At 42.0% G+C, this 12827-nt stretch overlaps 1 protein-coding gene across 3 annotated transcripts; it reads left to right on the forward strand.

Moving 5' to 3' along the window:
* Positions 1-1290: 1290 nt before the first annotated feature.
* LOC115681414 (uncharacterized) lies at positions 1291-9713 on the forward strand. Of its 3 annotated transcripts, XM_056306930.1 has the most exons (13): positions 1291-1723; positions 2079-2282; positions 2693-2838; positions 3140-3411; positions 4478-4575; positions 5961-6108; positions 6184-6623; positions 7173-7684; positions 7785-7849; positions 7963-8231; positions 8619-8880; positions 9128-9454; positions 9583-9713. In XM_056306930.1, the coding sequence occupies exons 1-12, from the start codon at positions 1328-1330 to the stop codon at positions 9451-9453; spliced, it is 3138 nt and encodes a 1045-aa protein (XP_056162905.1). In that variant the 5' UTR covers positions 1291-1327; the 3' UTR covers position 9454; positions 9583-9713. The 3 variants fall into 3 exon arrangements, with proteins under 3 accessions (XP_056162905.1, XP_056162903.1, XP_056162906.1); XM_056306928.1 differs by having other exon boundaries at positions 9128-9713; XM_056306931.1 differs by having other exon boundaries at positions 4493-4575; positions 9128-9713.
* Positions 9714-12827: the final 3114 nt, after the last annotated feature.

Genomic DNA, 12827 nt, shown 5'->3' on the forward strand with positions numbered 1-12827 from the left:
CCATTCAATCACGGATTTGTCCCGGACAAAATCCCGGACGTATCATGTGGTCACGGGCTCGATCGGGTATCTTTACCGTCTCGAAGAATCGAAGCAATTGACGTGCAATATCACATCGATGCCTCGGTCATGGGAAGTAGGAGCTAGGCTCTTTCGTTCGGGTGTGGCCGAGGCGTGCTCGATCAAACCGTTAATTTTCGATTTGCTGGACAGAATAGATTCCAATGCACGGATGAGAACAACAGTTATGGATAGGCATCCAACCATTGTGATGCAGTGCCTCACCTTTTCTCGGTGCAAATCAGAGTATCAATTCCATGATTCGGTAGTGCGGTAGTGGCCAAAAGTGCCCCAGTGGCGAATTTGAGTTTAGGCCCATGAGAATTTATTATTGTATACAATCGGGTTTAAGCTTACGTCCGATGTACCCAGCCCATCCAAATCGCTTAATATGCCGAGGAACAAATAGAAAATTCGATATGATCCACTTATATTTTTTTGGGTACATGTGTTTGGTTTATGCAATAGTTTCTCTTAATTAGGTAACCAAACTTCCCAAGAGAGAAAACGTGGGTACTAATATTGGATGAAATTATTTGATTCCGGAGCTTAGGAGATCTATATTATTAGCAAAATTTACAAACCAATTTAAAAAGCTCTTGTGCCTGAGAGAGAGAGAGAGAGAGAGAGAGAGAGAGAGAGAGAGAGAGAGAGAGAGAGAGAGAGAGAGTCCACGCCAGCCAGCAATCTTTGACGACGTTAAATTCATGTCGATTTTATAATCGGATCAGTTCACGAGTGAACAATAATCGTTTCTAAAAAAGTAGGGGGGCTTTTCCAATTAGAAAATAAAAAAGCACGCGAATGATTTAAAACTAATTATTTAGGAACCGTATTGGCGACATCATACTAATGAAAGATCAAAGATTAGAGAAAACAGAAAAAAACAAAAATCAAGAATTCAGAGAGAGAGAGAGAGAGAGAGAGAGAGAGAGAGAGAGAGAGAGAGAGAGAGAGAGAGAGAGAGAGAGAGAGAGAGAGAGAGCCCGAATAGATATAGCCGGAGGCCCGGCCCAGTAAGATAAATGGGCTCGATCATTCAAAATCAACGGCCCACGGGCCTCAGAACTTCGTCCCCATACCCGATTCTGAAATCCGGAGGCCCGGCCCAGAAAACTCAAAAGGGGCTCCACACCCGGGTCCGAATTTTTCCCGCCCGAATTCAAAAAACAAAAAGCAAATTTTCCTGGAAAAGGAATCTGAAAGCAGCCTCGTGCTCGATCCCTCGAAGAAGAAGAAGACGACGACGACGACGACGACGACGACGATGACGCCGACGCCGACGCCGACGATGGGCGACGGAGCCGCAGAGAGAGACGAGCGGCTGCTGCGAAAGATCGCCAAGATCCTCGACGAGACCCGCGCCTCGCACGCCACGCACAACCGGAAGCTCAAGGAGCTCTCGGCCCTCCGGCCCCACCCCAATTTCTTCGCCTCCTTCTCCCGAGCCCTAGCTCCCCTCTTCGACTTCCGGCAGCGCAACTCGTCCGCCGAGCGCATCGTGCGGTTCGTCGCGGCCTTCGCCGGCGGCGCTCACGCCCCCAAAGCCTCCCCCGACGGCTGCGACGATGCCTTCCTGGAGAAGTTCCTCGGTTCCCTCCTTGTCGCCGCCTCCGCCGCCAATAAGACAGTGAGGTTTCGCGCTTGCCAGATCATTTCGGAGGTAATGACTCTGAAATTCAGTCCCCATGAGAAGAAATATTTTAATTTGAAGTTACTTCAGCTGAGAATTACTTTGACAGAGAAATAAATTTAGGACCGAGTGATATTTTGAGAGGTAGAAACATGAGGCGATTACTCGTTCAAGCATTTTTTAGATAGAACTAGGATAGTTCGCTTTGATTCCATTGAATATATACTTCAATTTTTACCTTCGAAGCATGTATCTCGGCAAGAAAAAGTTAACAAAGGATTGTTTCTCTAAATTTACTGTTTTATTTTGTTTTCCTGTGGAAATTCTTTCTTCGAATCATGTTATGGTAAAGAATGCTGGTTTTAATTTTGTTTTGTCGTTGTAGATTATATTACGACTTCCAGATGATGCAGAAGTGGACAATCAAGTGTGGGATGAGGTGATAGAGGGCATGATTCTTAGAGTCAAAGACAAGGCCCCTGTAGTCCGAATGTTTGCGATTAGAGCTCTTTCGCGTTTTGTGAATGATTCTGAAAATACCGACATCCTCGATTTGTTCCTCGAAGCAATTTCATTGGAGCCCAATGCGGTGAGATTTGCTCATTCTTATTTTAGATAATTCTTTTGGGTTTTGCTATTGAAGATGGAGGTCAAGATACCTTATTTGCACTTGCCGAGATGACGTAGAACTAAGAAGTACTTGCTACCGTTAGGCAATAAAGATACATTGACCAAACGGCAGCTTCACCTGGCTATTGTAAGCAATAATCTCGGTGAATTATTTACATCATCATTGTTTGTTAGTTGGTGACATAAGAGATGTAACTTGCCATCGAGCGATGGCAATTATAAAGGAAGTTCTTCTTTTCTTGCGGCTTTGCTCAGTTGCAATCATAAGTACTGCTCTATCAGTTTTTGAAGACTAGCATATAGGGAAATTTAGTAGCAACTTTTTTTTTCTTATTGCTAATAATCCTGGTCCTCCACGCCCATAAGCAGGAAGTTCGTAAGACATTGGTGCTATCGCTGCCGCCATCAAATGCAACTTCGCAAGCAATAATTGATTGTACCCTAGATGTGAGTGATTCAGTACGTAAAGCATCCTACTGTGTTTTAGCCAATAAGTTTCCCCTCCAAAGCCTTAGGTAAGTTCCTGTTTTTATCTCTTGATATTCCTGTTGTTATTTTTTATCTTCCTTATCTCCATAGTTGTCCGGCAGTATAAACAATATTAATTGCAAATTACTGGTCAAATTTGGTGCATTTTCTGGTTATTAGATCTTTAGTGTTTCTGTTGACTGTGCAAGATTGTTTCTTGCATCATTTGGCTTCCGAGGGCATACAACTAATATGCTTCCATTGTATTATTATGTAATTCACATAAAAATGGCTTAACTATTTCCCTTGTTTTTTGTGTTTTTCATTTTTTTATTTTGACTTTTCTAGTATTAAGCATCGAACAATAATTCTCCGGAGGGGTCTTGCTGACCGTTCGGTTGCTGTTGCAAAGGAGTGTCTTAAGTTGATGAGAGATGAATGGCTCCTCAAATGTTGCCAGGGAGACCCCATTGAACTTTTGAAGTATCTTGATGTTGAGACTTATGAATCAGTCAGTGAGTCAGTGATCGAGGCTCTGCTGAAAGCAGGATTCGTAAAGATCCATGAAGATGATAGCATTCAGCACTACATAGGATCACACACTGACAAAACTGAGGCTGGTAGGCTTTTCAGACATTAATTGATATTTCAAGTGATTATTTTGTAGTCTCTTCTCATACAACCCTCATCAATGCATCTTGTGCTCTTTTCATTTGAATAAATGTGATATATCTCATGATTCTTATTACGGGATTTGTGTACGGCCATTGAATTTTCCAATCACAACGTAGTCCAACATATTTAGATATCCACTTGGCATGCTCTTTCTTTAGTGTTGGATTTCTGGAAATTGCAGTTATCAAGTTCTTCCTGGAGAAACAAATATCTGTTTGGGAATCTAAAATTGGTCATGAATTGTTCAATGACAAATGCCAAAAGTTTTGTACTCCACATAAATTAGTTGCTCAATTTATAAAGGATTTGAATAATGAAATTAACCCACATTGAGAGAGATGTGCAAAAGGAGCGTGTCCTTTTGGTCTTTTCAAGCGCATACATGCATATATATTTTCATATATAGACAAGTTGTGCAAAGTGAAGTTGAGCATACTGAGTTTCACCTACAGTTTCTCATTGTTTTGACATCTAATCAAAGCCCTAAGTCTTATTTGATGCAAACAGTTTAGGGCATGTCTGGATAAGCTTTTATTTTTTTCTTTTTGCTTGATCCAAATCTTGTGATGGACTTACTTTGGCTTTTTCTGAGCCCTTAATACCTGAAGCTTTCACCATATATAAACTTTGACTAGTAAATTCACATAATTTTTATCCAAATTTATATAATATTTTTAAACAATTGGCAGGAAAAAGCTAGTGTTGCTTTTGCCTTTTGCTGAAGCATAAATAAACACACCCTTAACTAGTTAGGCAGCGATACTTGACCTCTTCAAATTGAACTTGTTGACAATGCCTGCACTACCCAAGTGTTTGGGTTAAAACATTGGTTCATCAAGCATGGAGATGGTCTGTAGAAGCCCTTTCATCAACTTAGGTTAATCATCTAGCTTGTTACTTAGCTATTGAGACTCTTAACAGTTGTAGTTTCATCTATTTTTTGGTTATGATACAACTTAGAAGCACCTGTGGGTACCTCATATTAGATATCACTGCGGTTTCTAAATCCAGGGGAATTATCTGCAGGCACCCAAAACAACAGACTTATGGAAGCAGAAGCTGCTCTTTACTGGAGGGTTGTTTGCAGGCACTTACAAACTGAGGCACATGTACGGACAGGACTGTGTCAGACTCTCTTGATATGCTTTACGCTTGATTTTCTTTAGGAAGGGATGGGATTCCAATATTTCTACAATCTGTTGTCAAGAAAGTCTCTTTTATATCTATTTTTTCCAATCAAGTAATTCCATTGTCAATAGTCACTTTTATGTTTTTTAGAACTAGAGTCCATCAATTAATGGCATGTTTTCGGCAGATGTAAACAGTAGGTACTTAGATCTCAGTTAAATGGATAACAATCACAGTCCTCGATTTCAATTTGAGTTAACTTGAGCATGAATATGGAAGTGGAGCTTCCAAACACTCCATTTTTCCAAAAATATATGTTTTGGTATATTCTACTGCAAAAGAAGACGATTCTTGTATTATAATGTTATGAAGGTATCCAACGGTTGGCATTTTTAATAAATTCTGGAAAACTTGCATAGCCGTCACATGCCTTAATCTTAAACAAGCATCATGTTTCATCAATATCTTGCAATGGGAATGAATATCTTCCCACTTCATGATGTTAGCTCATCTTCCAATGGAATCCTATAGATTTTCATTACGTGATTAAAGTTAAGCACATCATATTTTCACTCAGGAAAGTTTCAAAGCCATCGGACCTTTTTGAGTTAGACATATCACTAGATGTGTTAATTCTCTAAATCTTATCCCAAACTGGTGCACTAGACATGCTATACAGCTCTGTTGCTGTAATAGTATCTTCTTGTTCTCATATCTAAGACTGTCTATCCATGATTTGTTTTATATCTTTACAATGATCTTTCTTAGTTGTATGATTATATACTTGGAAAGACACGATCATTTTCTGCTTAATGCTGGTTTGGGTTATCCTGACAATGTCAGATCCCTCTGAAAATCAATGAGTAAGCCTTTTATCCATTCAGTTTTTCCCTGATACAAGATGAGGAGTCTCATAGTTTGACTGTGGTTTTCTTCACATGAGAGTGTTTGAAGTCAGGAAGCTGTACTATAGAATGAGACCAACATTGTAGGTAACGTGTATAAAACACTTGCTCAATTGTGACTTGTGGTATACTTGCTCTTCTTGCTAGAATAGTAGGTTTTAGGGTATGCTCATAACACAATCAATTTTTGTCGGTTGGCTTTGCTTGAAAAAGCCTAGTGTTATTTTGGTGAACATTTCTAACCAATTCAAAGTCAGATCAGTGGCTACTTGCTACATATTGGTTTATGAAATATTTTAATATGTTGTGCTCTATGCTTAGTCAAACTCTTAGATTCCTTGGGTTTAGGACCTCTCTCGCCAAATCTTATGTATTATCTTATTTGTCTTGGAGTTATCACGCAATAATTTGCTTGAGTTCTTTTTTACCTTCTGAGACTTATGGCAATTATTTTTAATCAGGAAAAAGGTTCTGAAGCTGCTGCAGCATTGGGCACTGAAGCGGCAGTATGTGCGGCAAAAGCTTCAGATGATAATGACCTACTAGAGAGAATACTTCCTGCAACAATATCTGACTACATCAGTTTAGTCAAGGTTCATATTGATGCTGGTAGGAAAGTTAATTGCATTATTCACTAGGGAAGTTTGTTTCATGTATATATTTTGATTTGTTGGTCCTTTTCAGGGCCAAACTATCGGTTTGCTTCTCGGCAGCTATTGTTGGTCGGTACCAGTCTTGATTTTTCCGATGCTACAAATAGGAAAGTTGCCAAAGCCTTTTTGGGAGAGTTACTGCAGAAGCCTCTTGAACATGAATTAGATGATGGAGGAAATATGGTTGCCATAGGAGATGGTATAAATCTTGGTGGAGACAGAGAATGGGCTACAGCAGTTACTGATTTGGCCAGGAAAGTTCATTCTGGCGCAGGTGAATTTGAAGAAGTTTTCTCTCAGGTTGTAGAAGAACTTGCTCAGCCTTGCAGGGAGAGAGCTGCTGACTTTCTACAGTGGATGCATTGCCTTGCTGTGACTAGCCTTCTTTTAGAGAATTCAAAATCATTTCGCTGGCTTCAAGGCAAGGCTATTGAACCTGAAGAGATACTTCGATCCTTGTTGCTTCCAGGGGTAAGAATTAAGCAGAAGCTTCTCTTATATAATTTGTTTATTTCCATCTAGTCATTCTTTTCAAGAACCTTGCCACCTATATTCTAAGGACTTAAGCCAAAATTCATTTGAAAGCTGAACAGTTTCTGGGTGACATCAGGAGTTTGGGTCTAACTCAAAAAGCATCTTGTGCAGTTTACATTTTGTAAGAGTAGCTTAATTTACTCAGAATAAGCTGATTCAGTTGTGTATATCTTTAAATGTGACGACTCTGAGAAATCCGTATTGCTTAAAATGTTTCAGTGTAGGTAGTGGCAATTGTGACTTGGAGATGATGGCACCGAACTTATAAGTTTGGTTATTTATGAGGAAGGTGGAAAATGATTGATGTTGACTGTGATATCTTGCCTCTTTAAATCTTGAGCTACCTATGCCCACAAAAAAGGGAAAAAACAGTTCCAAGCTACCCTTTATGCATCTAATATCTGTCTATATATGACTTTATATTGGTCAGTGTCATGCTTTCGGAAAAGAAAAGGTTTCTAACATTTTCATGAGTATGATTTGTAGGCGAAGCATGTTCACTTGGATGTTCAAAGGGTTGCTATCAGATGCCTTGGTCTCTCTGGGTTGTTGGAGAGGAAGCCGAGCGAAGATCTTGTAAAGCAATTAAGGCTATCTTTTATCAAGGGTCCTCCTCCTATCAGCAGAGAGGCTTGTAGGGCCTTAGTAGATCTGATGATGTGGCATGGTCCACAAGAAATCGACAAAGCCCAAGGGAATGATCATTCAACACAGTTTGAAAACCAAAAAGTGGATTCTCTGCCCACCAATGGTTCAGACATGGAGGAAAGTGTGAACACAGATGTACTTAATCTCTTATGTGGTGGATTTGACAGAGACGATTGGGCGAAAGCTGTAAGTGACGAAAATGAGTCGATTTGTGCTGTTCTTGGAGAGGGATTTGCAAAGATGCTTCTCTTAAGTGACAAGTATCCAAGCATATCAAAAAATTCACAAGTTTCCGTGCTAAGGAGACTTATCTGCCTGTATTTTAGCAATGAGACGAAGGACCTGCCGAGGTATACTGGTTTTAGCCTCATAATTTTCATTGTCATCCCTTTCATCCTACTTTATTTCACCTTTCACCCTCGTGAATCTATTATTTTTGTTACATGCTAGGTTGAGACAATGTTTGTCGGTGTTTTTCGAGCATTACCCAGCTCTCTCTGTACATAATAAGGCAAGTTATGGATTCTCTTAGAAAGTTTCCAGCTTCTTCAATGAATTACTGCACGTGTCTATGAGGATTGCATCTCTTTTCTTATGAGTAGATAGTTATTTCCGTAAATGCAGGAAGTTTTATGCAAGGCTTTCATTCCAGTTATGCGATCAATGTGGCCAGGGATCGATAAAAATACTGGAAATTCTCCATCTGTGGTGTCTAACATGCGGAAACTTGCCGTCCAAGCTTCACGTTATATGCTGCAAATGATGCAAACTCCCATGTACCCAAAGGAGAGTGAAACACAGGATGGTAATCTCAATTCTGCTGAGGCCAGAAATGACCTCGCACGGTCCAATCTTGAGCATGGGGAAGAGGGGCTTGCCATACGCATAGCGGCAGAGGTAAGTTTCTCAGTAGCTTATCATCATGTTTAATGCTAGAACCAAATGATAAGAGGCATTAAACATATTGAGTTTTCAGTAGAAGTACTTTTATGGCCGATAATTAGTAGGATTTCCTCAAAATTATAATTTATGCGGTTGCTGACTATATTGATTTTCTAATTGTGATTTCATTACTGGCAATGAATTATTTTACCAGGACCAATCCCTTAAATATCCGTGCTTTTAATGACTAAGAAAGAGCTCAAGCAACTCACTATGTCCATATTTGAGCTATAGGCAAGAGGCATCTAATTCCTAGATAACTTTGCTCTTAACATTGCTCTGTTAATCAGGGATCTTAAATTCTCATCTTCCCAATCTTATTTGTTTTCATGTTTTGTTAAGGTTGCTCGTTTCCCTGGTAAAAAGACAGCTGCTGAGAGGTCATATATCTCGGCACTCTGTAGAGTACTTGTGTTGCTTAATCTGGGGTCATCAGATCAAGAACCAGTGAAGTTGCTGAGGAGTCTTTTAAACCATGCTCTGGTAATTGTGGCAGCAGAGAAAGATCTTGTAAAGGATATGAAGCAGTTCTCTGAATGTCTGAAGGCACTAGATCAACATCCAGATCAAGAACTTTTGCAGGAACAAGCAGATGTTATATTTGGTGAGGACTAATGACCTTAGTCAAACAATTTTTTGAGAGCTTCCTTCATTTTTGCCTAGCTTTGAATGGTTTCTGTAGATTATGGTGGTGATTCTCTAGTAGGTAACAGCAAATAATGCTATATGTGCAGTTGAACTAGTTTGATCAGTAGAATACGGTACTTTTCTTACAATTTTGGCTAGCACTTAGTAATGATACTTCCCCCTTGCAATTTTGTCACCTTCCTTTCACCCAATGTATGATGCAGATAGGTTGGGAGTGGACTTCAAGCTGGATGTCAATAATTTCATTGCCGTGCCACAAACACCAGTCCCATGCTCAACCAGGGCAACCCGTACAAGGAGGCGAGTCAGGCGTGAATCATCATCCTCTGATGATGAATCTTCACCGAACACCGTTGCCCCTTCTGTTCCTACCACGGTTGGTGCCCGTTCTCAGAGAGCAAGCAAGACTGCTGCTCTTTCAAAGATGACCGCTAATAAAGACATCAGGATCGATGAAGAAGAGGGTGAAGAAAGTTCAGACTTAACATCTGAGGAAGATTCTGATGATTCCGAGGAAGATGCATCGTGAAGTAGACTTGCAGTGCATTTATTAATCAATCACCAGTTGTCTGTTTTTGGTTCACTAAAACGCGCGTTGTATGTGTTATCAGATTGGTGAATCCGTGTATATCGCAAAGAGATAGGTCGGTTTTGTAAGAGTTACCTCACGATAAGCAATCGCTTTTGCGCGTGTGAACTTATTTCGCTACTTGGCTACCATGTCGGTAGCTTATTCCCTCTTCTTGAGAGGTCAATGAATTTGAATAGTCTGATGCGATACTTTCTACCTTCAGTGATATTGTTTTTGGCGCATACTCTATGAACAAAAACCGCATTGTCCACGGTTGCTAATACGTCACTCTCATACTGTTATGTCCCAGGTATGTGCTTTATTCTCGGGCCCAATTCCAAAAAAAACCCTCAACTTTACACTTTGTCCCAAATATACCCTGAACTTTTTTTTGTCTCAAGAAAAACCACAAACTTTTATCTAAATCACAAATCTGTCCTCCCGTTAAAAATCCGTCGGAAAAAAAAAAAAACAAAACAAAACAAAAAAACAGAGAACCGGCAGCTGCGGCGGTGGCCAAGCCTTTGCCGGTGGCCGCCGCCACAGCCGTCGGGAAGGAGCGACGGCCCACGCCTGGGCCTTCCCGAAGGCCGGCGACCCTCGTCGGCCCAGGGCAAGCCGCCGGCAAGGGCGCGCAGCCCCCGATCTGGGGCGAGGGTCGCGCCCTCCCCAGATCGTGGGTCGCTGCGCGCCTCGTCGGCGGCTCGCCGGCCTCGCGAGGGTCGCCCTCCCCAGACATTGGGGGCGCGTGCTCGCCGGCGGCTTGCCCGTGGCCGGCGAGGGTCGCCGACCCTCGCCCCGGGCCTTCTCGAAAGCTCGGCGACCCTCGCCGACGAGGGCGCGCAGCCCCCGATCCGGGGGGAGGGCACGACCCTCGCCCCGCATCTGGCTACGCGCCCTCGCCGGGCGGCTCGCCCGGGTCGGCGAGGGTCGCCGGCCTTCTCGGAAGGCCCGTGCGTGGGCCGCCACTCCTTCCCGACGGCTGTGGCGGCGGCCACCGGCGAAGGCTTGGCCACCGCCGCAGCTGCTGGTTCTCTGTTTTTTTTTTTTTTTTTTTTTCGATGGATTTGGACGGATTTTTAACGGGAGGGCAGATTTGGGACTTAGATAAATGTTTGTGATTTTTCTTGAGACAAAAAAAAGTTCAGGGTATATTTGGGACAAAGTGTAAAGTTGAGGGTTTTTTTTGGAATTGGGCCTTCTTCTCGCAAGTAGAATCACCGAACCTCTGCATCCGCTTCTGCTGAAACTCTCGCTGTTTTGTCCCTTTTGTCAACCTCTTCATCTGCTTGCCCAATCTACAACTATGTGGTTTTTTTTTGCCTGGCCACTTAATTAGGCCTGCTCAGATCTGGTCTATTTTGCATAGGAAAACTTAACATTTTTCGTCAATCATGGGCAGATTGGGATAGGAGTTTTCGAGCCTAGTACGGGGCTCGCGCCAACCTCTCTCATTGATGAGGTCTAGCAATGAGAGTGACCCCATTTGGGCCGGTTTGGCAACGTAGTTATAATGTATAGTTGCTGTCAGGAGCATTGTCATTGACTTCACTACGAGAAACTAAACGAAAAGACTTACAATGTTTGGCATCATGAATGCGACTTGTCCTTGAGGAGCAACGTATATCTCCAAGCACCACCGAATCAACGAAGACTAGTCCAAACATAAAGATCGTAAGTAGCATGAGCAACCGTAAAGATGCTTATCAAACCTCAAAGAGAAAAGAACATGTTTCTCAAGTTTTTCTGCCGAGTGACTAGAGAAATGATATTATACGATGATTTGGATAGATTCGACAATCTTTTTATGTCATGATGGTGCGACAGTAGAGCGCCGCCCTGAAAATTTGGGAAGGATTAGGAGGAGGAAATGAGGAGCTGAGTTTGGAAAGTCGAGTGAAAGTTCGATACTTTCCCACGTCTAAAAAGAGATGGACACATTGATTATGACGAGACAACATTCGAAGGTCATGTCAATGGCGATTAGAAAGGGCAACTCTTTTTCCACGGCCTAAATTGCTTCTTCCACGGGTTCTTCTCTATATAAAAAGACTGAAATACCCTTGGATTGAGGCTCTCTTGTTCCCTTGTGAACACCAATTTCATCGAGATCCCTTCTTCCTTCCCGAAACGTCGGCCCTTACCACTTCCTCTTCTCTTTTAGAATTATCATAGTTTTACACTGCAAGTGCGAAGATCCATCACTCCGTGAATTTCGATGAAAGGCGCCTCTTGAGATGGAGTTTATTTACGGTGTTGTTTAGCGTTTACATTAACCACGAAGATGACAAGAGGAGCAACTATTTGGCAATTTGAACCGGACCCAAAATAGACAAATCAAAGTATATAATGACAGGACTCGGTATCACGACGCTTGTGCATGTTATGCGTGTATATGTTTAGTTCTGTAAAAGCCGAGATCGACTAGACCTTCTCTTGAGTGTGTCTTGGGGCCTCTTTATATCAAATATCGCTCCTTTCACCAAAACTTGCGAACTTAATCTCGCCCGATATCTTTGGACTTTGTGCCCGAAAGCTTATCCCTAATCAGAAAAAGTTATAGCGGTTCAAGAACTACCATATCTAACGATGCCCAAACTCATTCCTGTGGACCGTCTCTTTCACCTCCTCATGTGTGAATCCGTGGGCTTGGTTGCTTTTGTTCTGTCGCTACCACTCCTTCCATTGCCCTTTTTCTTCTCCAAATCTCCTCGCGTCCCCGTCTTCAATCCACATCAATCGTTTCAAACGGGGCAGTTCTGATCGCTCAGCTACAAAAGTTATGGTGGGATTTAGAGTCTTTCCCAATTAGAAATTAACAGGTGGGAAGTTAGATTTTGGATCAATCAGTTCTTGAAAGTTACATGGAAATTGCGAGCTGACCCCCACTCCAACCAACTTGGACTCGACACCTTGTCACGCGAAATTTCTCCTCCTGTTCTCATCATTTGATTTGCAGTAAAAGTCGGCCTGCTTTTGCAACCCCACGAGCTGAACTCCCGGACCAACTTTGCCGTCCCGGTTCGGAAAAATCTTAAGGTAGTTTGTGTACCTGATTTCTGTAGGACGATTGGAGCAAAGGATCGGCCGACATATCGCCGACCGCTCGTGATTCACACACCCCCCATTTTCCAACGTTTTCGTCTGCATGCGACAGCTGGGGTTGGATAAGAAAAGACCAGAGAGTTTTCGCTTGGAAGATTATAGACGACAAATCCATCGTTTTTGTCACCTCTCGAAACGATTGTGATATTTGTAATTAATGAAAGTTTAAATATTAAATCGCCCGTTCATTTAACAGATTAAATTTTTAGAACAGCTTGGTAGTGGTC

Source organism: Syzygium oleosum, unplaced genomic scaffold (genome assembly GCF_021117445.2).
Source record: "Syzygium oleosum isolate NSW1041296 unplaced genomic scaffold, Sole_v2.1 Sole_v2.48, whole genome shotgun sequence".
Taxonomy (NCBI): domain Eukaryota; kingdom Viridiplantae; phylum Streptophyta; class Magnoliopsida; order Myrtales; family Myrtaceae; genus Syzygium; species Syzygium oleosum.

Bases quoted from the DNA above. Each gene is read 5' to 3' on its own strand.
- LOC115681414 (XM_056306928.1), top strand. From the start codon at position 1,328: ATGACGCCGACGCCGACGCCGACGATGGGCGACGGAGCCGCAGAGAGA. The intron at 3,412-4,477 runs GTAGGCTTTTCA...TTCTAAATCCAG, and splicing joins CACTGACAAAACTGAGGCTG to GGGAATTATCTGCAGGCACC. The intron at 4,576-5,960 runs GTACGGACAGGA...ATTTTTAATCAG, and splicing joins ACTTACAAACTGAGGCACAT to GAAAAAGGTTCTGAAGCTGC.